General features: G+C 45.1%; 2 protein-coding genes across 3 annotated transcripts in view; both read right to left on the bottom strand.

Annotated features, from left to right (window-relative positions):
- Window positions 1-1,446: 1,446 nt before the first annotated feature.
- IP6K2 (inositol hexakisphosphate kinase 2) lies at window positions 1,447-23,442 on the bottom strand. Of its 2 annotated transcripts, XM_006174152.2 has the most exons (6): window positions 23,314-23,442; window positions 8,350-8,681; window positions 6,241-6,463; window positions 5,189-5,364; window positions 2,685-2,860; window positions 1,447-2,224 (listed from the first exon to the last, which is right to left on the bottom strand). In XM_006174152.2, the coding sequence occupies exons 2-6, from the start codon at window positions 8,549-8,551 to the stop codon at window positions 1,724-1,726; spliced, it is 1,278 nt and encodes a 425-aa protein (XP_006174214.1). In that variant the 5' UTR covers window positions 8,552-8,681; window positions 23,314-23,442; the 3' UTR covers window positions 1,447-1,723. The 2 variants fall into 2 exon arrangements, with proteins under 2 accessions (XP_006174214.1, XP_032314444.1); XM_032458553.1 differs by lacking the exons at window positions 1,447-2,224; window positions 2,685-2,860; window positions 5,189-5,364; window positions 6,241-6,463; window positions 23,314-23,442 and adding an exon at window positions 6,720-7,807 and having other exon boundaries at window positions 8,350-8,576.
- The window catches only part of PRKAR2A (protein kinase cAMP-dependent type II regulatory subunit alpha), a 93,142-nt gene continuing 76,021 nt past the window's right edge, over window positions 8,554-25,674 (bottom strand). Inside the window, exon 12 of the mRNA XM_032458556.1 lies at window positions 8,554-8,681. The gene's annotated coding sequence lies outside the window, so the exon portion shown is untranslated. The remainder of the gene's footprint in view (window positions 8,682-25,674) is intronic.

Raw genomic sequence — 25,674 nt, 5'->3', positions numbered from 1 at the left:
GGGGCTAGGTCTCCTCGATGTCTCCAGTCCTTACGACCCTGCTTACTGCGCCAGTGGTGGGCAATTGGGAGCAAGAATGAGGAAAAGGCAGTAAAAACAGAAACCCGGTCGGGCCATTTCCCTGTCCAAAGTCCTCCCATACTTGCTCCCCATTCCACCTCTTCTCCGACACTAGCTTCTCTCTTCCTGTCTAACGTGGGGTTTTGCATGTTGTTTCCTCTGCCTAAGGCACAATTCCCTCCCTCAGTGTATAAGGTAGTCACACTCCCACCCCTATCAAAATGCTATCACATTGCTCTGTTGTGGACTTTTTAGGACTTCAACTCCAGTTTATCTTATTTCAGACGTTTCGGAGAGCAGACGTGACTGGTGGAGGGTGGGAGTGAGGTACCCTGTGGCCTTAAGAGCTAATTTGACTAGCCGGCCCACTCAGCCCTGACCTGTTGAGGTCTTTTAAGCCCTATGCAGGTGGGGGAGGGAACCGAGGGGAGAGGCCCTAAGGGTCCTGGGGACCTCCCATTCCTGTCCAGGGGCTGGTCCAGACACATTCCCCTCTGGAAGCCTGGGTCAAGGGAGCAGGCCAGTGTAAGCAGCTGGCCTCTTTGGATATAGTAGACACAGGCATAGTGGGCCTTGGAGAGGAGATACTGAGAGGTTCAAGCGAGGAGTGGGGCAGCAAGAACTAGACATCCAGACCCTACCTTCTTGGCACTGGCTCTGTGTTCTTCTCCCTGGTGTCTGGTTCTGTAGTTCAAGACCTCCTGCCACACTTTCTCCTTCTTGAAACCCTCCTAGCACTGAGCAGAAGTAGCTCTCTTAGGGGCTACGCTGGCTGGAGCTACATGAAGGATGGTGCAGTTGCATGGGGTCCAGGGGTGGGCAGGAGTGGTGACAGGTGGTGTGGCCAAGAGGACCACATTGCGCAGAACACCCCCTCCCATCAAGCCCCCTATCTCCTGGGACCTCCTGGGACCTGTACCACAGAGCCAATGGCTGCCAACAGACCCAGAGCCTGGTGGCTACCTGACGCCCCAGTACTGGCTCCGGGACGTCTGACATCACAATGGTCAGCCATTAGCTGCTGCCAGTGGCACAGGAGCTGGACCCAAGGTTTGGCACACCTGCTGCCCAATTTTGGCTTAAGTCACATGAGAACAGGGAAAGACCTGTGGTTAAGAGTCAATTGTAGCTATTTACATAAAGGGTGCTGGGACATCAGGCCAGTACAGACCCCAGAGGGACCCATTTTAAGGTTTTGTGTGTGGGTGCTAGGGTAGGGGACTCTGAGGACCAAGCCAAGAGGCTGTGGTGACTTTAGGGTCCATGAGGTGGGGGCACAGGCAAAGAGGATGTCACTGGCCCTGGGGGAGGTCACAGCACGTGTGAGGTTTCTTGAGGGTTGGGGGGGGGGTGGCTGCCTATCCCTGGCAAGAACGACAGCAGCACTGTTTACAATTAACAAAAAGGTTTGTATTAGAACATTTACACTCAGGGAAGAAAGAGGTATCTGCATCATCAAATGTGGAATGTTGAAGAAATAGTTAAAATAAATAAAGACTCCAAGCGCGGCTGGGGCTGGCTCAGGCTGGGACTCACAGAGGCCTCTGCACATCAGCTCCAGGCTGCAGGGGCCACCGCCGGGCCATACTGGCCTCCTCCCTGGCGCAGCACAGCTGTGCCTGGGACACAGAGAGTCTCTCAGGTGCTGGTGCAGCCGGCAAGCTCACTCCCCACTTTCCTCACTTAACTCTGTGACAATGTCTATTAGGCTCTGGAGCCCGAAGATATAGCCAGCATCCTGGCCCTCGTGTACCACACTGTCCTCGCCATACAGCCTGCAGGTGGTGTGTGCGAAATCGATCATGCGCACGTCCACTGAGCTTGTGCCGATGGGCTTATAGGCATAGGCACCAGCAGACTCGTCGGCTGACTCCTCTGACAGGTCCTCCAAGTCCTCAGCATCTGAGTCCAGGGCCACCTCAGGCCGCTCCTTGCCATCATAGATGACCAGCAGGGAGCTTGAGTAGAAGCGGTAGGATTCTTGTCGCTCCAACACGGCCTTGAGCTCAGTCAGCTTCCTAAGCACAGGGCCCAGGAGCTCCCGGCGCAGATACCGCCCATTGTGGAAGAACTGGAAAAGTGCCTCCTTGAAGCCCTGCACTGACAGCTTCCGTCCATGGTATTTGTTCATGAACATGAGCTGCCCACTGCCTGCCTGGTATACCTGTGGGAGGGAGACCAGCAGGTCAGGTAAGACAGTCATCTATCTCAGAGCCTGGTCCTGGGGACTGCAATGATATGACAGCCCTGGATCAGATTCTTTAACTTGTTAAGTAAGAATACCAGTCACACAGGACTGTCCTCTCCAGTCAACACCCACTCAGGATATAGCCCTCTGACCTGGGTTCCATCCCCAGGCCCCCGGCTCAGCATATGGGTTGGTGGAAAAGGGCCTAACCCTCTTGCCTTTCTCCCCTTCCTGTCCACAACCTCAGGACTCAGCCAGCCAGGCCAGTCCCAGAGGGGATCACCCAGGCATGCATGCTTTCTTTTCTAATCAGAAAGTGACAGATTAGATTAGTCAAATCTGTAATCTTTTAAGAAAATGGGACTATGCCAGGGTGGGGGAATGGCAGTTCCTGTATGCCCTGGCCAGCCCACACCATGCCTAACACTCCTCTCACCTGCATGCCACACACACGCACACCGATGACCGCAGATGTGCTCTGCTGGCATTTGCGGATCTGGTTAGCCGCCTTCTCCTCTGAAGCATCGTCACCATGCTGGCGCGTACCCATCTTGAGGTCCAGGACACAAGGCACCTCATAACGGGAAGTCAGGTTTTCCAGTAAGATAAATTCTGAGTAGTTAAGGACAATACCCCTCTAAAGAAAAGGTGCTGCTCCACGAGGCCTGGGCACTCCCCGGGCACAATGCCTGCACACAGTGCTTCAGAGATCCTGCTACCTCCCATGCAGGGAGCCCAGGTCTGACAAGAGGGCTAAAAGGCCCCTTCAGTTCTTGTCAGGGAACTGGCCTGAAAACAGCCTGGGTCTGGACTCAACACAGTCCTGGTCTCCCCCAGCCTCGGTGACACATATACCATTTCCTGAACTCAGCAAGATGTGGGATCAAGGTCCAAAAACATACTGTCCTAAATCACAAACAGAACATCAAGTAAGTTTGGTAAATCCTCATCTTAAATATGAACTAGAAATATCAGTATGAACTTATGAAGTTTTCTCTTTAAAATAAATATGTATTTCCCAGCTGTGGGCAATGAAAAGGTCTAGAAACCACAGCCAGATGTATGAGCTCCCCTAGTGCCCAGACCAGTGCTCCTAGAGCAGGGACTGGTGACCCATGACCTACTGCCCGTTGCTCTACAGCCTGTAAGCTAGGAATGACTGGTTCTTACACTTTTAGGAGGTCAAAAAATATATACTTCATGACACATGAAAATTAAGTGAAATTCAAATTTTTCAGTGACCATACATAGAGTTTTATTGAAATACATCCATGTTTGTTTACTTACATTACTGTCTATAGCTGCTTTCATGCTATAAAAGCAGAGTTGTGATACAGTGCATGGCCTGCAAAGCCTAAAATATTTACTATCTGGCCCTCTACTGAGAAAGTTTGCAACTTCTGCCTTAAAGAAATACTGAATTCACATATGGAGTAGGACACATACATGACCCTGTACCATCTCTTCATACCAGGGAGTAAGACAGCCATCACAAACTACTGTCATTGTGTCAAAATGACTCAGAAGCCTATTTTAAAAGGCTCTCCTAGCCAAACGTGGGACAATTTGAGCATCAGTAAAGATAACTATAATGGACTAAAACACATCAAATGTTTAAATTCATGGATTCATAATAATGCTGAAAAACTCGGTGGTCACCTTTGAAGGATGTTAAAAAACCATCTCATTATTCCAAATATCTAGTAAATAAAGGAAAATAAACATTTAACTTGCCTTTCCTATATGAACTATACCTCAGAATAAGCACATAGAAGTTTCTCTTCACAGGTTTCCAGCTAATAAATGAAGAAGGAATGAAAAAATTAGAAAATCACCTAATGAAAAAAATGGATTTAAGGCAACGGCAATACAAAAGAGAAAGACAACTAAACACTGTGCTTCCTCATGGACAGGTACAATACCATCTCTGAGGGATTCTTGCCCCCACCCCCCTAAAACTGGACCTGAATCTGATCAAGCCTGTAAATCAAATTATCAACTTAATGGAAACAGAGAGGAAAGAGTAACATGTAAGAGACACCACAGAATGTAATCAGTAAAATCCAGATGGTGGGAAACTCTAGAAGACCCAGTTTTTTTTGACAAGAAATTTCCAAGAAGAGAAAAAAGAAAGAGTATTTTAAAAGACTTAACGTTTCAACCAAATGCAGTTTGTGAACCTCGTTTGGATCCCCATTCAAACAAATAATCAAAAACAGTTACGAGACAATTAGGAAAATGGGGACACATACTAGATATTTGATAGTAAGGAATTACCGTCCACTTTTCAAGGTGTAATAATGGTATTAATGTTTTAAAATGTCTATCATTTTGAGATACATGTTGAGGTGTATACAGATGAAATGATCTGACACTTGTATCAGAAGAGTTCAGCTGGGCGAAGCTGGGCGATGCTGGGTGTATAGAGACAGTCATGGCAGGAGGCTGATGTGAGTGGGTTAACTCAGTCTGGGTAACTGGTACTTAGAGGTTCAATGCATCATTCTATCTGGTACATCTAGGTTCCCTGATTCCCAAAAAAGAAAGGATCATGTATTTTCTTCATGTGCCAGTCTGGTCAGTCCTCCCCGTCAGCCGCAGACCTTGGCAGTTAGGCTATTTGGGAGTTTCCGCAGGAGTTTGAAAATATGAGCCAGCAACTTGCACTCTAGGCTAAAGCCTCCCTGATGCAGGTAGGTCCCGGTCCCTCCATGAGGTACCCCTCACCCCTAGGAACCCATCAAACCCCATTCCCACCGCCTGCACTCCCACACCAGCTCTCAGCCCCAAGGGAAGTGATAGTTGCCCGTAGTTACCATGTAGGGTGTCCTGGCACAATCATAACTAAAAAAATACAAATTCTCTCTACAAGTTCCAAGGGTCTCCTCACTTGCTTTCCCCTCCCCTCCAAGGCAGAGATGCCCTGTGAACAAAGGATACTGTACTGGTTCCGATGTTTTGCATTCTCCTTCATTCTCTGTAACTGTTGCTGGTGACACTTCATGCTCCATGGGTTATAGTGTTTAAACTGGGAACTTACGTTCCCCTTTTTCTCTACACTGTAGTACAAGACTTCAGATTTCTTCAGCCACTCAAATTCTTCTTCTAATTTATGGCTATAAAGAGACAAGAAACCAGTAAATCATACTGTCTTAATTCAAATTCAGGGCCAAAGAAGCATCAAGGAACTTTCTGGACTGATAGGAAGTTTGATATCTTGATGTTGGGTAGTTGTTTCAGCGTACACGTAAACAATGCAAATGGGTACATTTTACTGTATGTATATTATACCTAAAGACAGTTGATTTAAAAATATTAAGGGACCAGTTCACTGTTTTTCTACAATAAGGAAACCCTAAAATGCAAGAACAGCCTCAGCCTCCACTTTGCATCCTGCAAGGCAGCCTTCACTGCCCTCTTCTTCTAGGCAGTACCACCCCCCGACTTCTGGTACATTCAGATTCCCTGACTCAGAATGCTGGAGACTGGGACAATCTGAACTGAAGTTCCATGAGAATAAGTCGACCTACTTAGCTACATTTTATATGTGTATGTAATTTTGTGTTTTTACAAGCTTTGCCAAGGTGCAGTACTCGGTGGGCTCTGCTTAGGTGCATCCCCAAAATTTGGGGATGCACAACTGACCATTTTGTCTCCCACTATCAGTGAACAACCTGGGGTGAGCGGATGGCTCCTGTCTGGGTCACTGCTCCATCTCTAGGATGCAGCATAGTGCCTGGCACAGGGCATTTGCAGAAGGAATGAGTGACTGAAACCCTTTACAGCTGCCACTACAGTTATCTTACCCAAAGTGGCATGATCTAACTCAGAGTCAATTAAAGAGAAGCTGGGCATGCCATGTGGGAACTGATCACAGACTGACAAGGCACCTAAGTCCATCGTGTGAGTCCTTAGCCCCAGGGGACTGCGCTGTGACTGAGATCCCTCTCCACCCTCCCACAGAGTCCAGTGCCCTCTCCGTCTATACCCACCTCTTCATCTTCTCTTCTTTCCGATGTTGCCGCACCCAGTCCTTGGGGGTCTTTTCTGTTTCTAGGACATGGTGTTTTTTGTTCGTCCACCTTAGGAGCTTACTTTTTGGTTCACAGTCTGAATTATCTACACTGTCCACATTTCCATGGTCCCCTTTTAATGGATATGCTATTAAACACAAGTTCCTGTCTTCATCTTCTTCAAAGCGCACAGATACCACACCTGGAAGGAGGGTGAGGAACAGAGAGGACTTTTAATTCCATAGGAAGATGTGTTATAAATAACATGATTGTAACAGTTGTTTTTTTCTTACCCTGTTCCTTAGTCTCTATGTTGCCAGAGGCCCAAACTCATCTGCAAACCTAACAAATATCAAAACAGCTAGAAAAAATGACACCATACAAGACAAGTGATTAGGGAGCAAACATGGCTGAGAGTCTTCCTCAACAAGGCAAGAGCCAAAGAATTACAAGACACATTTTTCCATCATTGAAAATGTTTATTAATTTTTATGTAATTCTTCTCATCCTAAGAGAGATGTAAAAACATTTGCTCTTTATATCTTGTGGGAATTTTTAATGCCCTAAACAGAAACTCCGACGGCCCTGAGGCTTGCTTTAAAGCAGAGCCTGAACACGGGAACACAGATTTGCCTGAGGGGTATGAAGCATCCAAGGGTAAGGGAAGACTGGGCAAGCAAAACAAAATAAAGGAGCAAACAAAACAAACCACACAGCACAAGACACCCTAGCAAAGGCTTCTTGCAGCACCCCCCACATGGTGGGCACCCCAAGCCTTTTGTCCTTAAATATATTGCTTTATTGGTCTTTGCAGTCTCATGTCACAAAAGAACAAAATGAACACAAGGCAAATAGGGTTAGGCTGGGAGCACAGACGCGCAGTAGCCTTGAAAGCAGCTCTCCCCGAGTCTCTAGAACCTGCCATGTGTAATTAGACAGTCTTTGAGGAGGGGGCTGTCAGATGGGATCATTTCAGCAGGTGCCGACGAATGCCTTACAACCGACTGGCTGAACACCTTTCCTCCCAGGCCTCTCTGGCCTGGGTTCACTCAATTTGCTCAGTCCTTGCTGCCCGCCCGCTCGCTCGCTGCAGGGGAATGCGTGCTCAGAGAGACGACACTTCTGAGGTAGTCCCCAGCTCTGGGTGCAGAGGAGCCAGGGTGGGGAATTCAGGGGACCACGCTTCCCTGTGGCCATGGGGAAAGAACCAGGGGAAAAATGGGGCAGGGATGGCCAGCTAACAAGGGGCCTTTGGCTTTGTCCTGGAAAAAACAACAAAGAAGGACCAAGTGAGGGCCCCCAACTCCCCCACCCCCACCACAACACACATGCATATTCAGAGTACAGAGAGAGGCTCCCGGTACATTCTGTCTTCGAAGAGCATGTCTCAACAGTCCCAGAAGAACCCAGGTTGTTCAAGAGTCTTTTGTATAACCAGGCAATGCAACTTTAAAGTTAATTTCCTTAGTAGATTATTCCTTGGTTTACAAAGGATTCCCCGCCCCTCCAGGAAAGACCACACCATTCTGGTGGCTGTTGATGCCCCCTCAATTGCATTATAAAAAGGAAGAAAGAGTCACCATATATGAATCAAAGTGTTGCCGTAATACAGCAATTTCGGGACATTCCGTAATAGCAAAGGGCTTCAGCTAATCAGTAGAGGCCTCCCACTCCTGCATTCCATCTGACTCAACCCTGCTCCCAGCCTACCTAATCACCAGGGCTTCTGGTTTTCCGGAGGACAAAAAGCAGGCAGCAAGTATTCTGGGTAAAATCCTCCCAAAGTCTTCCCCCGCTGTCCCCTCATGGGAACTATGGGTTACCATTATCAAGAGACACCTGAACATAAAACACAACTACACTTCCACCAAAATAAACTCAAAACAAATCCACAAAACAAAACAAAATCGAGCAATCTTACCAGGGCTTGAAAACTGAGGGTGTGAGGTGCTGGGCGGAGGGCCAAAAGGAGGAGGAGGAGGGAAAACACGGAGTGAGTGGGAGGGGGTGAGGGCTCCCGGGATGGCTGCCCCGGCCTCGCATGTCCTCGCCAGGCGCTCGAGACCCCTAAGGCACCTGGGGGCTCACCTTTGTACTGGGGAGTGAATTTGCGCATCTCGGCTGGGAGGGTCTCGTAGAACTGGTGCTCTCTTGGGACCAGGGGCTTGCACAGGGTCGTCTCGTTGAAACGGAGCACGCACGAGTGCCCCCCAACCTGGTGGACAAAGGGCTCCAGCAGGACGCCCTTGGCGCGGGGCTCCACGTCCATGGCCCTGAAGGCTGGGCTCATTCTCCAAGTGCAGGCAGCAGGAAGAAGGGGGAGGCGGCGGGGTCCAGCGGCCAGCGCGTCCTCCGTCTGTCGTCAGTCTGCGCGTCCGTCCGTCTGGCCTCAGCTTCTCGGCTGTGCGGGCCAGAATGCTCTGCCGAAAGCGAACAGTGACAAAGAGTTGGAAGCGGCCTGGGAATTGCCTTGGAGGCGCTAGTCCTCCTCCTCCAGCCGAAAGACAAAACAGCATGAGCTTACGCGCGGCCCCGCCCACACCGCCCACTCCCGCCTCGCCTCCTGCTGCAGAAACAAACAGCCAGAGCTCTTGCCGGGCGGGACCGGATGTCGACAGGCAGTGATGGCTCCGGAGACCCCTAAACAGCCCCAATCACCCCGCCCGGCGTTGGAAAGCCACTACCGCGAAGCCAAGACAAGGTAAAATCACAATTTCAAGCCTAATATTGGGATTAATTCTTACATTTTCTAATAAAATTGTTAAACTTAAGGTAACTGACGTCCAAGTCTCTCCGTTAATTATATTTAATACTTTATTTTTAGAGCAGTTTTAGGTTCACAGAAAAATTGAGAAAATACAGAGATTTCTCATATAACCATCTGCCCCAAAGATGCATAGCTATAGCCTCCTCCATTATCAATATCCCCCATCAGAGTGCACTTGTTACATATGATGATGAACCTATACTGATGCAGCATCAAAGTTCAAATTAGGGTTCACTCTTGGTCATTAGTTGTTTTTATAAAACGCATTTGAAGGGAAACCTGCTTACGCACCATCTAGTAAGATTTACTCCCCCACTTTGTCTACGCACACTGCCCTGCTTAAGGCCAAAGACAAGCCCCATTAACCTTATTCGCAGAGGAGCTTGGGCCTAGCTTTAATGATTAACGTCTGCATCTAAAAACAACCGATCAAGGCTGGCTAACTCCTTTTAAAAAGATACACAGTGTTCTAGGTCACTGACTATTTTTATCGGTTCTATCTTGATCTTCAAAAGCTGGGGCACACCTTTAAACCAAAGCTGCACTCCTGGGGCACTCAGGGGTCTCATCCAGTGAGGTCCAGGGCCTTAGACCTGACTTGGAATCCCCAAGCACACTGGATCTCAGCAGAGCACAGCTGTATGTGCCTGTGAACCATTTCCAACTCATTCTGTTTTCTGTCTATAATTCAGACTACACAGTCGCTACTAGCACTACTAACAGGGCTTAGGCTACACTTCAGTATCTGTATAGGGTTCTTACTGGGAACTCCTCTGATTCCCATGACTCCAACTGCAAGATGGTGGTGGTGGTGAGAATGGTTCGGTTAGAGTGCCAACTGTCCTCTAAGGAGGGTAAAGCACTGACTCTGTGCTAGGCTCACTACGGGAATTTGCCTCATTTGGTCTTCAGGATACCTTCTATGAGGTAGATGCTGAAACCAATTAAATTGATTTGGGGAGCTGAGGAAAACTCACCCAGCGCTAGGGACAGTAAGCCATACTTTCCAAGTGAACCTCAATCTGCTGGATGTCCCCACACAGGTGCCTCTGGGGCCCAGGGTCTCTGGCATACCTGCTGTTGTATAGCACTCAAATATACATGGGACATTTAGCCTGTCCTGTGACAGTGCTTTCACCATGTATTTACATTTTCTATTTATAAAACATCCTCTTTTTTCAAAAAAAAAAGAGTTTAGCTGGTGTTAATCTCTTTCTTTCAGAGAGAACCGATGGTGGGCCCCAACTGAACTCGAGGATAGGAATAATAAACTTTCCTTTACGTAAAGAGCAGCAAACCAAAGGTTCTGATTTCTCATCTGGCACTATATTCTCACCAAAGGTTCTGATTTCTCATCTGGCACTACCTTCTCACCAAAAGTTCTGATTTCTCAGCTGGCACTTAGTTCTCATCACAGAAGCCCTCAGTAGGGCATGTGTTGAGGAGTCCCAAGACACTACAGAGGCAATCTGCTTAAAGGTTGAAGAACTTCCAGCCATTCCAGACTCTCTCCAGAAGGTGGAGCTCTGAGAGGCTTGGCCACACAAGCCCTTTAGGTTTATACAGACAGGTTCACACTAGTTTTTCAGTAGTGAACAAGCCCTCTTGAGTAAGAGCAACACCAAAGGAAAGCTACTGGCTTATGGTCAGCCTGCCAGTATCCAAGCAAGAACCAGGTACCATAATTATTCAATTATGAAAGAACAAGATACTCCTCATAGGCCAGGCAGTTCAAATCTTTCATAAACATGTAAAACTGTTCTTGTAACCAGAGTAATGCTAACACTAATACAAATACCTTTCCAACTCTGTTTGAGATTCCTTAAATGTATTGAGTTAAGTAGGAAAAAAAAATCTCTGTCCAGGCATCTCTCTTACCTACCCCCAATGAGAAATCCAAAACAAAAACTGGTCCTTCATGGCAACTCTCTACAATATGGTTCATGGCTGGAGGCTGAAAAGCCCAGTGAGGGTCTCCACCAGCTTCTCCCAGATCTCCTGTGTGTTCACTAGCTGCTGGGTATAACATGGCACCTTGCCACCCTCCCCCCAGCACCCAACTCAGGCAGTCCAAGGGACATTGCTCCTCAGAGAAGAATCATCATCAGGTAAGAAAGGCAGGAAAAATAAGGCTTATTCTCGCCTGTACCAATACTGATGACAGAGGAAACTCCTAAATGTGAGGCAGAATTAGGGAGAAAATGGATTATCCTGTAGTGAGGTGGAGCCAGCTTCTGGTCCAAGTTCTGCCACTCAGTTACTTGGAGAAAGACTCCAAGTCCCTGGCTCCCTTTGGATTCCAGTTTTCTGGTCTGTAAAATGGAGAGGAAAGACCTGGCATAGAGCTCTACTCTGTGGGTTGTGTAACCAAATTAGTGAGTGGTAGCCGGTGGGGGAAAAAAAAATCAAGTCGGAAAAAACAGTGAGTACCATTGTATTTCACATAGTAAGTCCTGTTTTGTGATTCTTTTCTTTCATTATGTTTAATCTCTGAATATGAACATAAGTATGGCTTCACGGTACAATATATTTCTCATATTTGGGGTTGCAGACAAAGAAATGGAGCTTTTGCTTTAGGGTCCTTTATAGGCCCTATCTCTGTGGGAAATGAAGGATCAACTTTCCAAGGATTACACAACAGATCAGCTTCCTCTCTAGTGGCCTCAGCCTGGTCAGAAGAGAGAAAAGTGCCCAAAGCACCTGCTCTGTTTCACTGCCACTCTTTCTCTGTTTCACATACAGTTTGAGCAGCTGGATCTCTTAAAGGTTTTTAAATATCTGAAGTCTAACGCCCAGTTTCCCAGGAATCCTAGAGTATTAATGGTTACTAAGAAGTCCATGCGATGTGTGGACCCTGAACCTATGGAGATAGAGAATAGTGTAAAATATTGGCTTCAGATTAAGCAACTGTTTTAGCTTTCCACATTTCCTCACGTTTGTCCATGAAACTATGACCAGGTAAGGAACACAGAACATGATCATCCTAGGAGAGGACACAGATTTCTCCCACAGCCCATCCCCTTAAATCTATCAAATTGGTTTAAGGATATATTGGAAACAATGCCTTAATATTAATAGTCTTAACTTTAAAATATTGCAAATAAAACAACTATGATTCATGAAAACCTCCGGGCCCTTAGCTCACACATCTAGAATCTAGTCCATGAGGCTACAAATGGGATCTGCTGGGGCCACTTACTCTGCCTTAAGAAAAACCCCAGGGTTAGGCAGTCACAGGGGATGGTGTGAGGCGTATTAGCCTGATGGTGAAAAACAACCTTCACCACATGCACCTCCTCTCCATAAGCCCCAGAGCCACCGCCCACATCTGCACACATCCATACACAACCCGTGATTATACCACCAGGGTTGCTCAATGGATTCCCCAAACATTGCTAGTAGGAATGAAAATGTACAGCCACCTTGGAAAACAGTTCGGCAGTTTCTTATTAAGTTACGCATATACTTATTATGTGACCCTGTAATCCTATTCGTAGGTATTTACCTAAGAGAAATGAAAACAAATGTCCATATAAAGGCTTATACATGAATGTTCACAGCAGCACTATTCACAATAGCCAAAAGGTGGAAACAACCCAAATGTCCATCAAATGGTAATGAATAAACAAAATCTGGTATATCCATATATGGAATATTATTCAACAAAAAAGGGAATGTATTGATATATACAACAACAAAGATTAATCACAAAAGCATTATGTTAACATTATGAAAAAGTCAACTACAAAAGACTATATATGACTGCATACATCTGTCAAAACTCATCAAATTATAGACTTAAAACTGAGGAATCTTATTGTATATAAATTACATTTCAATAAAAGGGCTGAATTTTTCTTATACTTATTCTGTTACAAAAATTTTATAGTAAGTACGTATTTTAATAATCAGAAAATACTGTAATTAAAAGATACTAGCTGTTAAATAGTTTCTACATGCAAATGCATTGGCTGAAATTAACCTTCCCATCCATTCTAACAGGGCTCATTTGCCTTACATTGAGCATCTTGCCTAGCAAGGTACACCCGGGTCACTATCTTGTGAAGATACTCTCTGATGGTAGAGACTTTCAGGGACAGCCATGTTTTCCCTCATAAATCCCATTGCTAATCCTAAAGCCATCTGCTCACTTTGAAAGCCTAATTTTTATCAGGGTCTTTTTTTTTTTTTTTGAGTTATAGTCAGTCTACAATGTTGTGTCAATTTCTGATGTACAGCACAATTTTTCAGTCATACATGAATATACATATATTCATTTTCATATTCTTTTTCACCATGAGCTACTACAAGATCTTAAATATATTTCTCTGTGCTATATATCAGGGTCTTAATACCAGCAAACCTGTACCAGTTGCATGGCTATCTTTTTCAATTCTTGTAAAGTGAAAGCAAAAGCATCCTTTACATACAAATGAGCAGAACAGAAGCATACTGGTACAATAAGTCTTTCTGTAGAAAAACCAACAGCAAATGTGCTCCAACTATACTGGCTTTTTTATTTCTCAAACAAGTCCGATATACACCTACCTCAGGGCCTCTGTCCTTGCCATTCCCTCTGCTTGGTACACTCTTCCCCAGATATCCTCTTGGCTCACTCTTTTACCTCCTTCAGCTCTTTATGCAAATGTCACCTCTTTAATGAGGTCTTCCTTAGCCACCCCATCTAAAAGTGCCTCATCGCCCCATCCACACTCCTTATAAAACCCTGCTCTATTTTCTCCTCAGCACTTAACTGCCATCTAACATACTGTTTTCTTATTTGTCCTGTTTACTTTGTCTCCCCCACTCTGCCCCACAAGAAAACAAAATCCATAAAGTTAGAGATTTTTGACTGTTTTGTTCTGAATATCCAGAGCCCAGAAGAGCACCAGCACAAAGTAAGCACTCCACAGGATGTGCCTCAAATTACAACTGTGTTATGAATACCTGCTGCACACAGATCAACAGAAAACTCAAGAGGTATCCACTGCAATTATCAAACCCACACCAACCATACAGAGTACAGTTATTAAAGAGGCATGCCATACACTTTACAAAATGTATTCTCAGCATCGACTGGGTGTTAATTTTCCATTTATATTCTCCCACCTTATTAAGTCTGCATTAACTGGGAAATATAAATGAAGGACCCAGCACCTAAGCACTCATCTGGGACCTGATGGTGTGGAAACATTTCATGTAAACAAAGTCTAAGCTCAGGTAAACAAAGCAACCTCTTGAAAAATTCCCTTTTGTAGAAAATCAGGCAAAAGAATGGTCCCTGAAGAATAAACTGTAAAAATGTGGCTATCAGAAGATTAACTATCATAGTTTAAAACAAATATACTAACTAGCATTCAGAAATTCTGTGTTGGTATTGAGTTCACATCCCAAAGACCCAAGGTTTTCAGGCTGCTAAGTTATAACTGAAAGGTAATTATCCCCATCTTTTGCAGGCAAAGCAAAGAAAGGCCATGGGTTGGTACTGGGTATCTGCTGAAGGACTCTTCAGCAATGTTGGCAGGTCTGCCATCCAGCTTTAAACAAGATGCCTCTGCAAGACAATGAAGAAGGAAAATTACTCCCTCCATGACCTGGACTTCCAGAAAAGCTGGGCAACAAATGAGGCACAATCTCTGGTGACAAAAATGAATAAACAAAAAGGAGTTTTAGCAAAATAAAGCCAGGAAGGAAGAGTAAAAGTATCAAGGACAGTGGCTGACCAGATTGACCCACCTGGGTCATGGGTATATGGCATCAAACTACCATCAACCCTAGGAAGACTCCCACCACTGCTCCATAAACATCAAGTCCCGGCAGGACACTTCTTATCCCCCAGCATGAACGCACTCACCTTCACATCCATCAGTAGGGAAGTGTATGATGAACTACTAGCATACTATAAAACATTTGCCTATTAATTTTACATGTTTAAACAATTTGAGAAAATGCTTATGATATGCTCTTTAAGTGAAAGAAGGAAGATACACAATTGTATGTATGATCTATATTGTCTGAACTATGTCATAAGACATACAGAGGAAAAGATGGGCAAAAAGTTCCAGCTATGCCACTAAATTGTACACTTAAAAATGGTTAAAATGGTAAAGTTTACATGACATATAATGAGTTATAAAGCTGACAGAAATTGTTCTAAGTTGTCAATAACAGAAAGCATATGAGGATTAACCAACCTAGAGTAGTGACTATGTGACTTTTCTATAGAAAAATTATGACACTGCTGTCATAGAATGAAGCAGTCAATATGCTGCCCAAAAATGTAGGGAAAAAATTACTGAAGTATTGATTTTTGAAATATATAATGTTTCGTGATTTCTTTTTTCAATCCAAATATTCACTTTTTTATACAATTGTTTTCATAATTATAAATCTTTTTATTTAAAAATGGTACTTATATATTTTGTAGAAAGTAAATTATATATATTACATTATATAAACTTCAGACACCACAAAACCTGGATCTGCCCTGTGCTATGTGGTAAGATTGCTATTCCCTCTCTTTAGTTTCCTGAATGTTCCAAACTTTTTGAAAGATTCTCAGACTTGGAGCACATATTTGTTACTTTTAAAACTGAAAGGGAAAATATTAGGGGGTAAAATAATTCACTGCAACCGAAACAGGAAAATCCAGATGGCTGCTCAGCTCTTTAAGGTTTTAAACTCATCCACACACATACACAAAAAACACACTGATCCAATCCACACTGCATGCTCAGAGCTCTACTCCATGATGGAGACCCTGGGAGATGGACCACATGCAAACAAGTGAGGATAATAACTCCAATACATGCTGTCCCTAAAGTGTGTACATGGTGCTGGAAGGTCAGAGGAGGAAGTGACCAACTCCTCAACCTTCAATGACAATGAGATACAACCATGCCAGAGACAAAAGCTACTGTTCATTGAGCACTTAGTCTGCTCTGTAACTCCTCCACTCCTACAGCAGCCTTCTGGAGTAGATACTAAGATCACTTCCCCTACAGATGGGTGCCCCTAGGCACCATATCTCCTAGGATAGATACTTTGAGATAAGAGTCACTGCTAAGAAGGCTGGAAGGGTCAAACCCATGCCATATCAGGGGCTGGCTCCACCAAAGGAAGCAGCAGGAGCAGAGAGACAAGACACAGAAGCCCTGCATTAACCTGACACAGATGCCTGGGGTCCAACAGCAGGTGTTCCTTTTCTCCCTCATTAGCATTTTATTCTAGTTTTAATGAAGGAGAAACTACAAGTTGTAGGTGGAACTATTTCACAAAAGTCACAATAATGCAGATCCTTTCACCAATGCTGAGGGACAAATAAAACAGCAGACTGTTCAAAAAATCCAGACAAGCTTTTTCATAAGGGAAACAGCAGCCTTTCAGAGGCTTCTCCTCCCTAGAACCACCAGCATGATCACACTGCCCCATCTCTTTGCCTCATCAGATCAGATTTCTGGAATGAAAGACTAGAGGGCCCCAAAATGGTAGGGGACAGGGAGAAGGCGCTTTCAGACTACCTAGAAATATGTTCATCAGTTACACAGCTAGAATTACAGTTTTAGCAATTTAAAAAGCTTCTTCTAGCAAAACTGTAGCACCACTCCTTCAAGAAAACTTAAATTATTGATTCTAAGGTGCCATATGTCCTCTTTATCAGAATATGAAATTTATTCATAAATCTCTAACACGTATTCCATACATACACCAAGAATTACCAGTCTTCCTTAAAAAGCCCGTTACTCTTCAAGAGTAAATCTCCATCTCCAGTCTCCTCCTCCTTGGTACAGACTATGACTCCCACCATCTTGCAGGAAACATATACAACAGGAACATGCAGAAGTGACCCTGTCAGGCTATGGGCAAAATTGCTACAAGGTCTCCATCTATGGGGACTTTCTTTCTTTGAGTCATGGTTCTCTTGTGTGCTAATAAGTAATGGTCCATTGGCTTCAGACAAGATTATATGCTCCCTGCCTGTGGTCAATGTTTACCCCTGCTCATCTCTCAGCAAGTCCCCAAACCAGATTAAACATGAACTCATCCTCTGAAGCAAATGGTGCCAAAAATGATTCAGTCTTCATGGGCAGCCACAGAACCCAGGCAACCCCGACCCGCCCAGGTCAGCACGAGTTCTGCACTTGCTGGAGGATGAACCACATGTGCCCTGCACTGCATCAGATCCTGTGCCCAGAGGGCACAATTTCCTCTGGGTCCTCACAATACTTCGCTCAGGTAAATACTCCCCGCTCCAGGGTCTTTAAAGAATCCAGGCTCACAGCACCAATATGGCATCTTTTATCACCCAACTACTCTGACCAAGGACAGTCAGTGTTCCTCCATGACCAGCGAGGAAAAGAACAAGATACAGGAGTGAGAAAATTCCTGACACTGCATAGGTCACAGTACTATGTCCTAACACTTGACCATTTGCCACTCGTCCTCCATGAGTCCTAAGATGTCTTTCCAAAATAAGGCACAGCAAAATATAAAAAAACTTCCTTGGGGAAATCAAGCTTAATTGCACCCATAGTTCTGAAGCAAATCACACACCAACTCCCTTGGAATCACCTGGCTTGTGAGAAGGGCAAGAGACTTCAGTCAGTCAAGAGCATGTGAGGATTGGGAGGGAAGACCAATGGGGAACTTCCACTTTCGACATCTTACCACTGTTCCCTTCCTGTGGTTCTATACAAGGAGCCTAAGGTATTTTCAGAGTAAAAACACTCTAAGAGTAAGACAAATCATTCTTGGGCCAAGGGCAGCCTGTCCCTTCCTTTCCCAGCCCTCACCTGTCCCAGATCTACTGGTCATATCCATCAGTTTTTGGGCCCAGAGTCTGTAAGCTGCCAGCTGGCACCTCTGGAAGGTCAAACATTCCAAATGCCCCAGGATCCTGCACCCTGGGCTTACCGTCCTCCTCTGGCCTCCTGATGTAAGTGCAGCATCCCAATCAACCCATAAGGTCCTTGCGCATGCAACCCTGGGAAGGTGCTGCTGTGTCTGTTTCTTAAGGCCAAGCATAGGTTCTACAAAGGACAGGGGCAGCTCAAAAGACCCTATGTGAGGGGATGATGGATACAGGACTTCTTTTGAGGTGAATTATATGGTATGTGAACTATAATGAATTTTAAAAGCTGGACAAACTGGGGCCTGCCTTATATTTGGGTATAAATGGTGCATTACCTACTCTTGGTGCCTGTCTTAACCTGTGAACTCTAGGAATGCTACAGTTTTATGGAGGTGCCAGGAGGTGGGACAAGGTTAAACATCTAGTCTACTGCCTGCATGCACCCCTCAAACATGAGCTACCCTCTGTCCACTATCCCTAGTTCCTACAAAAAGGGCACTGGGAGATGGAGGTCAGAGAGTAGACCTGACAGTGCAAGGGGATGAGGGCGGCAATTAAGCTGGCACTTGTGTAAGAAGCGTGAAGAAAGGAGGCTTCCACAACAGGTTGAGAAATGGAGAGCCAACAGACATCCTGCTTAGCTCTTAAATAACAGATTTTTAAACTGGTTACAAGTATGTTAAAATGACCACCATTATTGGTTTGGGGTCTCTTCATCCTGTAGATTTTCTTCAATACATCTTTCTGTTCTTTACACAAATAGGATTAAGGCTATATGTGTCATTTTGCCTTTTTCTCCCAAGTAAAATCAGCTTTCTTTTTCTCACCTAACTTTTTAAAAAGTGATAAAATATACACAATATAAAATTTACCATTTTAATTATTTTGAGGTATACACTTCTATGTCATTAAGTACATTCACAATGTGCAATAATTATCACTATCTATGTCCAGGATTTTTTCATCATCTCACACTGAAACTCTATACCTATTAAACAATAACTCCTCACCCTCCCTAACCCCCAGACCCTGGTACCTACCATACAACTTTCTGTCTCTACAAATTTGAGTACTTGAGTACTTCACATGAACAGAATCATTTAATATTTCTCCTTTGCCATTCCCCCCCCAACTAAGCCATATGCCTTACACATCTTTCCACATCTCTATGATTCCTTTCCAAGGCTGCATTATAGTCACACACAATCACAATGTATTTATTGACTTCCCTACTGACATTATTTCTAACTTTTTTATTACAATAATAATGAAATGAGCATCCTTGCATCTGGCTTTGTATACTTGTGAAGTACTTCTGTAAGAAAACTCCCAGAAGTAGAACTGCTGGGACAGAGCAGATTTAAGCGACTGCACCCATTGTTTCACTCTGACCTGACCTATAATGTATTCAAGCCACCATGGATTCTGAAGCAGGGTGGTAACACTTTACGTTAGGAAAATTAACCTGGCAGAGAAATAAGGAAAGCTTCACAGAGGACTAGCAGGTCACTACTATAATGACCTGGGTGGAGGGACAGTGGCAATAGGGACCAGCATTTACTAGGAGCCTTCTCTGTCCACATTCTTACTTAAGGAGCAAATAAACAGATATAACTCCTATAAATATTAGAAGCATACATGAAAAAGGGGGTTCAAGAGAAGAAAAATATTTAAACTTTTAAAGAAAAACTGTGAGTGCCTTAGAAAGCTCTCTCAAGCTTCTCTGTTACATGTCATACCATAGTAATGTTTCAGGCAACTCTGTAAGCCCATAAATTTAGTATTTGGTCATCTGAAGATGTTGAAACCAAAGATGAAAGAGGAGGCAACACAGATCTCACAGTCCTGAGCCTAGGAGTTTTCTGGAGGAAGGAGATGACAGCAGGAATTCCCCCCACCCCACCCCATACAGAGGTACAACCCCTAGGAGGCCATCAGGACCACAACCAAACTGACCTCTCCATCATCTCCCCTCCTGGGCTTCCTTCTCTCACAGGTCTCTCCTCTTTCATCCCCAGGGAAGGGGGAAGGGGATGCGGCAGGGAAAGAGTCCTAACAGCCCTTATATTCTGGGGCCACTAAGACATCAGACTGTTGTCTCCAGATGCCTGTCTCACCTAGAATGACCTCCTTAATGTCACCTCCCCTGACTCAATGGCACCCCTGGCAGGGCACAGGGTCTCCTGTCTTCTCCACTGTACCCACAGAGCCTGCTGCCCTGTCCAGCTCACACAAGAGAATTAAGGAAGGAGTGGGGTGGGAGGGTAGAGAAACAGGACCTGGTAGGTTGCTTAGGTCTAGCACACTGTCCTTAACTCTCAAGGGGGCGAGTGACCCCTAGAGAATCTGAGACAACTGTGGGCCTCTCTCCTGAAACATGCACACCACCACTGAACTCTGCATACAATCTGTGGAGCAGGCAACCATGGACAATACTTTCTGAACCCCTGATACAGGGAATCAAATTAGAGGGATGAGTCAAATATTGAGCCTTCACAACAAGTCAGAACAAGGATGTTTTGTTCATGAAGTCAGAAACAGCTGAGAAGACAGAGCTGAGCTGCAAACACTTAGTAATGGATGGTCAAGGAATCAAGAAGAAATGTTCAGAAGACAGAGAAGTACTGGGATTGAAGCTTGAGTGAACCTAACCTGAAAACAGATCTGGGAATTACCTACAAAGGGAATTCAGAAGGAACCCCAAGGGTAAAGAAGGAGGAGCACTGGATCAAGGCCCGCATAATGGTGAACAGCCTGTAAGCAAGGGTGCAATGTCAGTGTGAGAGAATGAGGTCTGTAAAGAGACAAGGAGCAGAACATCTACATCCTCCTGGAGGCTAAGGGGAAGAATCTCCTCTCCATTGCACACAGAAGATCTGGACCACATGACACAGGGGGAGGAGGAGGGTCTTGCACTGTGTTGTCCTTGAGGTCCGTGACAGTCCTGAGTTCACAGTTCAGGGTTCATTTTTGAATGAGCCTTGGCAGTTCCTTCACAATTTTTTCATCAAAAAGATATACAGGTGTGACTCCTTCAAACCTGGCCACTAGAGTCAGAAGGTCTCAATAAAAAAAATAGTGGGACAACTGAGGACATTTGACCATGACTGAATATTTGAAAAAATATTAAGGAATTATCGTTTTTTAGACAGAATAATAGTGTTGTAGATAAAGTGGGTAGCTCCTTGTTTCTAAGAGATACACAGTAAAATACTTACGGATAAAATACATTTTTTTGGATACGTTTCCTAAAACTTCAGCAATTTTTTTTTTTTTAAGATAGGGAAGGAAGGCAGAGTGTAAATGAAACAAGGTTGGCTAGGAGTTGGTAACTACAGAAGCTGGTGATGGATGGATGGCTAACAGACCCAAACCAACTATCCATCATCTTAGAAGACTTTCCTTCAAATTCTGAGGTAAATTCTAAATTCAATTTTTTGGGAAAAGAATCCTTTCTTGCTACCAGAATATACTATGAAACGCTAGTACTACTTGTTACTTTCATTACTCCGTATGCAAACAGGCCAAAATATAATTTATTTAAAAAACAAAAACATGCTTTAAAATGTAATCATATAAAATGTAATCATATGAGAGTAATCATCTACTTACTTTCCATTATATAAGTGTGTACAGTTTGTTTAAGGTGATTATCCCACTAGGTAAAATAACTTCACTTATGGGAAAAATTCTTCCCCAGTGCATCCTCTTTATGAGCCAAACAATGGAAAATTTTCACCTCAGCAAGCTGGCCTCAGGGAGGCTCAGTCTCATCCGTGTTGCCTAGATACCAGTGACATCTCCGGTGCTTACGGAAGGCTCTGGCATCCCTCGCACCCCTCTGTAAGGAAGACTGGCTAAGATTCATCAGCCAGTGGTTGCACCTTCTTTCACACATTCCAGTGCTCAGACAGATACCAGGCAGATATAACGTGTACCTGTCTGTCACCTGCAAAGCCCTGAAGCAAAAAGAAGTCTATTATATCTGCTAAACTGGTTTTTAAAATTATATCAACTCTAGCCCTAGTTCTCATCCCATGATTTCTAACAATTCCTGTGAATTCTATTCTGAAGTCACAAAGCAGGTAAACCAACTGGAACAGCCATTCAACTGACTTTTTCCTCCAGAAAAGTTAATAGGTGATCAACTAGCCTATTACATCAACATGATAAAGTATTCATTTTGCTCGGTTGCTAATTCTGGCACTGGCTAAAGTTAAAACAATAACAGTACCACCCTGAAACATCTCTTTAAATACTTAACACTAGATTATAGGACGCAACTACACAAACTCCACAGCAGCAACCTCTGTAAATAAGCATCTTAGTTCACTTTAAATGTTACCCTGCTAAAAATGCAGATACAGCAAATATTTTAAATACTAGAATTCATCAAAAGTACTTTAATCATGGTGCTTCAAACAAAATATCATGAAACTGGTGATCTGCAACACTTCTGTTACCAGTTTTAAAAAGTTTCAGTACTTTTTCTTAAAACTATTCTTTCAGATGATTTTATTTTATTCTTGTTCTGTGTACATTTCTGCTACCAAAATGTTTCATTCCAAACAGTGATTAGTTCTATTTCCCCTGGTATTTAAGTACTCATTTCCCCTGGTATTTATTAAGATTTTACTGGCTTCTACATTTTATTTTCACAACGTCTGGACTCACTTTTCTGCAATTCAGTTTTACTGTATGAAACTGAATAAAATCCAAGAATAAATCATTAGGATGAAAAAGACAAAAAGCAGTCTGTAATCAAATGTGAAAGAAATGAAAGCTCCACGTACGGTGAAGCTTATCGCTATAAAGACGTTCTCGGATCCATTTTAGGCCTTTAGGGACAATAAGGCTAGGTGTGCAGATTTCCCCACCAGCTGACAAACCCAACTGGCATTCAACACTCAAAATGGCTGCACATCTGCCGGCCGCAGGTAACTGTACCTGAGGCGTTGGGCTGACTTCTCCAACCGAACATTCAAGGAGACGCCCCTCAATGACCCAGGAGATCGTGGACGCCAATGTCCTGGAGAGACCCCTCAATGACCCGAGAGATCTTGCCTTCCCTCCAAAGACCTGAGGAGACTTCAATGACAGGGGGAGATACCGCACCCCCAAAATATCCGGGGAACCCCCAATGACCAGAGAAGACTCTACTCCTCAAACCCAGGAGAGCTCTTCTCTCCCCAGTAACCTGAAGACATAATGCCTCTCTCAAATGATGACCCGAAGAAATCTGGCCCACAAGGACCCTACATCTCTCCCACCCCCATGATCGCGGGAGAGCCCCTCCCCAAATAACCCAAATAGCCCAGGGACACCGCTAATGACAAAAACCCCTTCCCCCAAATGCCCAGGGAAACCATCCTCTAAAGTCCCCAGGGTGGTAGGGCCGCAGGCAGGGCCCCAAGCCGGGCAAAGCGGGCGTTACCTGCTGCCTCAGCCGGGTCCCGCGGTGCTTCCGTCCTATTGTTTCTCTCGCACCAAGATGGCGGCGGCCGCGCCGAGCCCCGCCCCCCGCGCCTCACTCCCGGAGCCCCTCACTATTGGCTCGCACCGAGAGCCCTGCTCCCGGACTGGACCGCCCAAAAAGCGCTGTTGCTAGGGTGCCGGGATTCGTTGTGGTGGCTTCCGGAAGGGGCGGGGGGTGGGGCGGGGCGAGAGGGGAGTGGAGCCTTGTCAGCCTCCACGGGAGAAGGTAGCCAAGAAGGTAGCCAAGAAGGTCAGGTTGGGTGGACAGATGGGCTTTGAGCTGATGGGTGCAATGCGGGATGCTGGGTTTGGAGGGGATCGGACAGATGAATCAGCCAATTGTACCATTTTTCCTGGGTCCAGGGGGTTTCCCAGGATTTCAGGACTTTCAGTGTTGACATTGGGACAGTATGCAGCAAACTGGGGAGTTGGTCACCCTAGCAGATGGAAGGACAGAGGGCTGGATGTGGATGGACAAAAGAGTGGATGGAGACGGTGGATAAAGTGGTGGCTATATGCACAGGTGGACAAATGACTGGGTGTAGCTAGATGGACAAATGACTATATATAGAGGGGTGGACAGAGGAATGGCTGTAGAGTCCTTTGTGGACTGGTGGGTGTCCCAGTGCCCAACCGAGGTCCCACCAAGCTCCATACTACAGGACTTGTCTGAGGCTCATTTGTCCTGAGCCCTGCGTTGGCCAGAGGGGCTCCCACGTGAGTGAATGTCAATGTAGCTGGCAAAGGCAAGGGAGTAGGGGATGCTCCTGAGAGTGGGCAGAGTGGGCCCTGTTCTCTGCTCTTTCTGTAAAGAAACCCCTGTGTGCTGGGAGTTTGCAGAGGTGTGGATTCATGCATATACTCATTCATTCAACAAGTACTTATGGGGCACCTATGCTCCATGCTGGAAATACAGCAGTGAACAAAAACAGTAAAAAAAAAAAAAAAAAAGAAGAAGAAGAAGAAGAAGAAGCCTGCCTGTATAAGGGTAAGCAGGAAAGACTTTCTGTGACCAGCTGATCTCTCTTCTCCTGTGTGGATTCCAGAGCTCCATGCCCTCCTGGTTTCCCCTGGCCTCACTGGTTCCTCCTGTTCATCTTTACTCTGTCTACACACTCTCTCATAATCTTTCCCAGGTTCATGGCCTCAAATTCCACCTACATGTCAATCACTCCCAAAGGTGTATGTCCAGCCAGACTTTTCCTCAGTGCCAGACTCAATGTTCAGCTGTTGACTAGGCACTGATATCTGACTTCCACTTGGCATCTCACACTCAACATCTGCCATCCTAGTTCTGGCTCATCCCCCAAACCCACTCCACTCCATCTCCCCCAGTTCAAGAGATGGCTGCTCAGTCCTTCCTATTGCTCAGGCCAAATACCTCCGAGTACCTCTTGACTACTTTCTTTCCCACTTAGATTCAGTGCATCAGGAAGTCCTGTTGTTTACTTGCATCATCTGCCCAGAATGAGACCACTTCTTGCCAGTCTATGGCTTCCACCTAGTCCAAGCCACCACCATCTCTCCCCAGGACAAGGTAACAGCCACATCCCAGTCTCTTACTGCTACCTTTGCCACCTTCAGGCCATTCTCCACACATCAGCATAAGGAAACATAAGTCAGAACCCCTCATCCCTGCTCAGAACCCTGCAGTAGCACCTCCCCCCAAGGAAAGCCAAAGCTGGCAGGGGCTCCACTTTTCCCCATTAGCTCTATGATTGCCTTTGTTTGCCTCCAGCACACTGCTCAGCCTCCCAAAGTTTCTCATATATCACACTCTGTGCACTCTCATGGCTCAGGGACTGGGCTTCTGTTGTTCCTGGTGTCTTTCCACAAATTTCTGCAGGAATGACCCCAAAACCTTCAGGGCCCCTCATTTCAGAATGCAACATACACCTTTCTGCCCCTAGCATTCAAAGATCACCTTTGTCTCTTACCCTGCTCTACTTTTACCATAGCAGTTACCACCTTCTCACACATATTTTTAACATAGGTATTTATCATCTTTATATGGCATTGTCTGGCATCCTCCACTAGAATAAGAGCTCGTGGGGTAAAAATCTCTGTGTTGCTCATGGATGTATCCTGAGCACCTCAAACACCAAGTAATCTCCAGAAATACCTGTTGACTGACTAAATAAAAATAATGCCATGTGGTGTTAAGTGGTAAGTGCTATGGAAAAAGAGTAAATGCAGCAGTGGGAGGCTGGGGTAGGGTGAGTGTACCCCAGATCAAGGCTAGCCCTGGGTCAGACCGAAGGCCCCCCACACCCAGTGGGATTGCACCCAGCCCAACTCCTGCTCCTATTCCCTGCCTGTG

The sequence above is a fragment of the Camelus ferus genome, chromosome 17, assembly GCF_009834535.1.
Source record: "Camelus ferus isolate YT-003-E chromosome 17, BCGSAC_Cfer_1.0, whole genome shotgun sequence".
In the NCBI taxonomy this organism is placed as follows: domain Eukaryota; kingdom Metazoa; phylum Chordata; class Mammalia; order Artiodactyla; family Camelidae; genus Camelus; species Camelus ferus.
Note: the sequence above shows the minus strand (reverse complement) of the source record. Positions and strands in the feature narration are given on the sequence as shown.

Bases quoted from the DNA above. Each gene is read 5' to 3' on its own strand.
- IP6K2 (XM_006174152.2), bottom strand. From the start codon at position 8,551: ATGAGCCCAGCCTTCAGGGCCATGGACGTGGAGCCCCGCGCCAAGGGC. The intron at 5,365-6,240 runs GTGGGTATAGAC...GTCTCTTTATAG, and splicing joins AAAGAAGAGAAGATGAAGAG to CCATAAATTAGAAGAAGAAT. The intron at 2,225-2,684 runs GTGAGAGGAGTG...TCCCTCCCACAG, and splicing joins TGCGTGTGTGTGGCATGCAG to GTATACCAGGCAGGCAGTGG.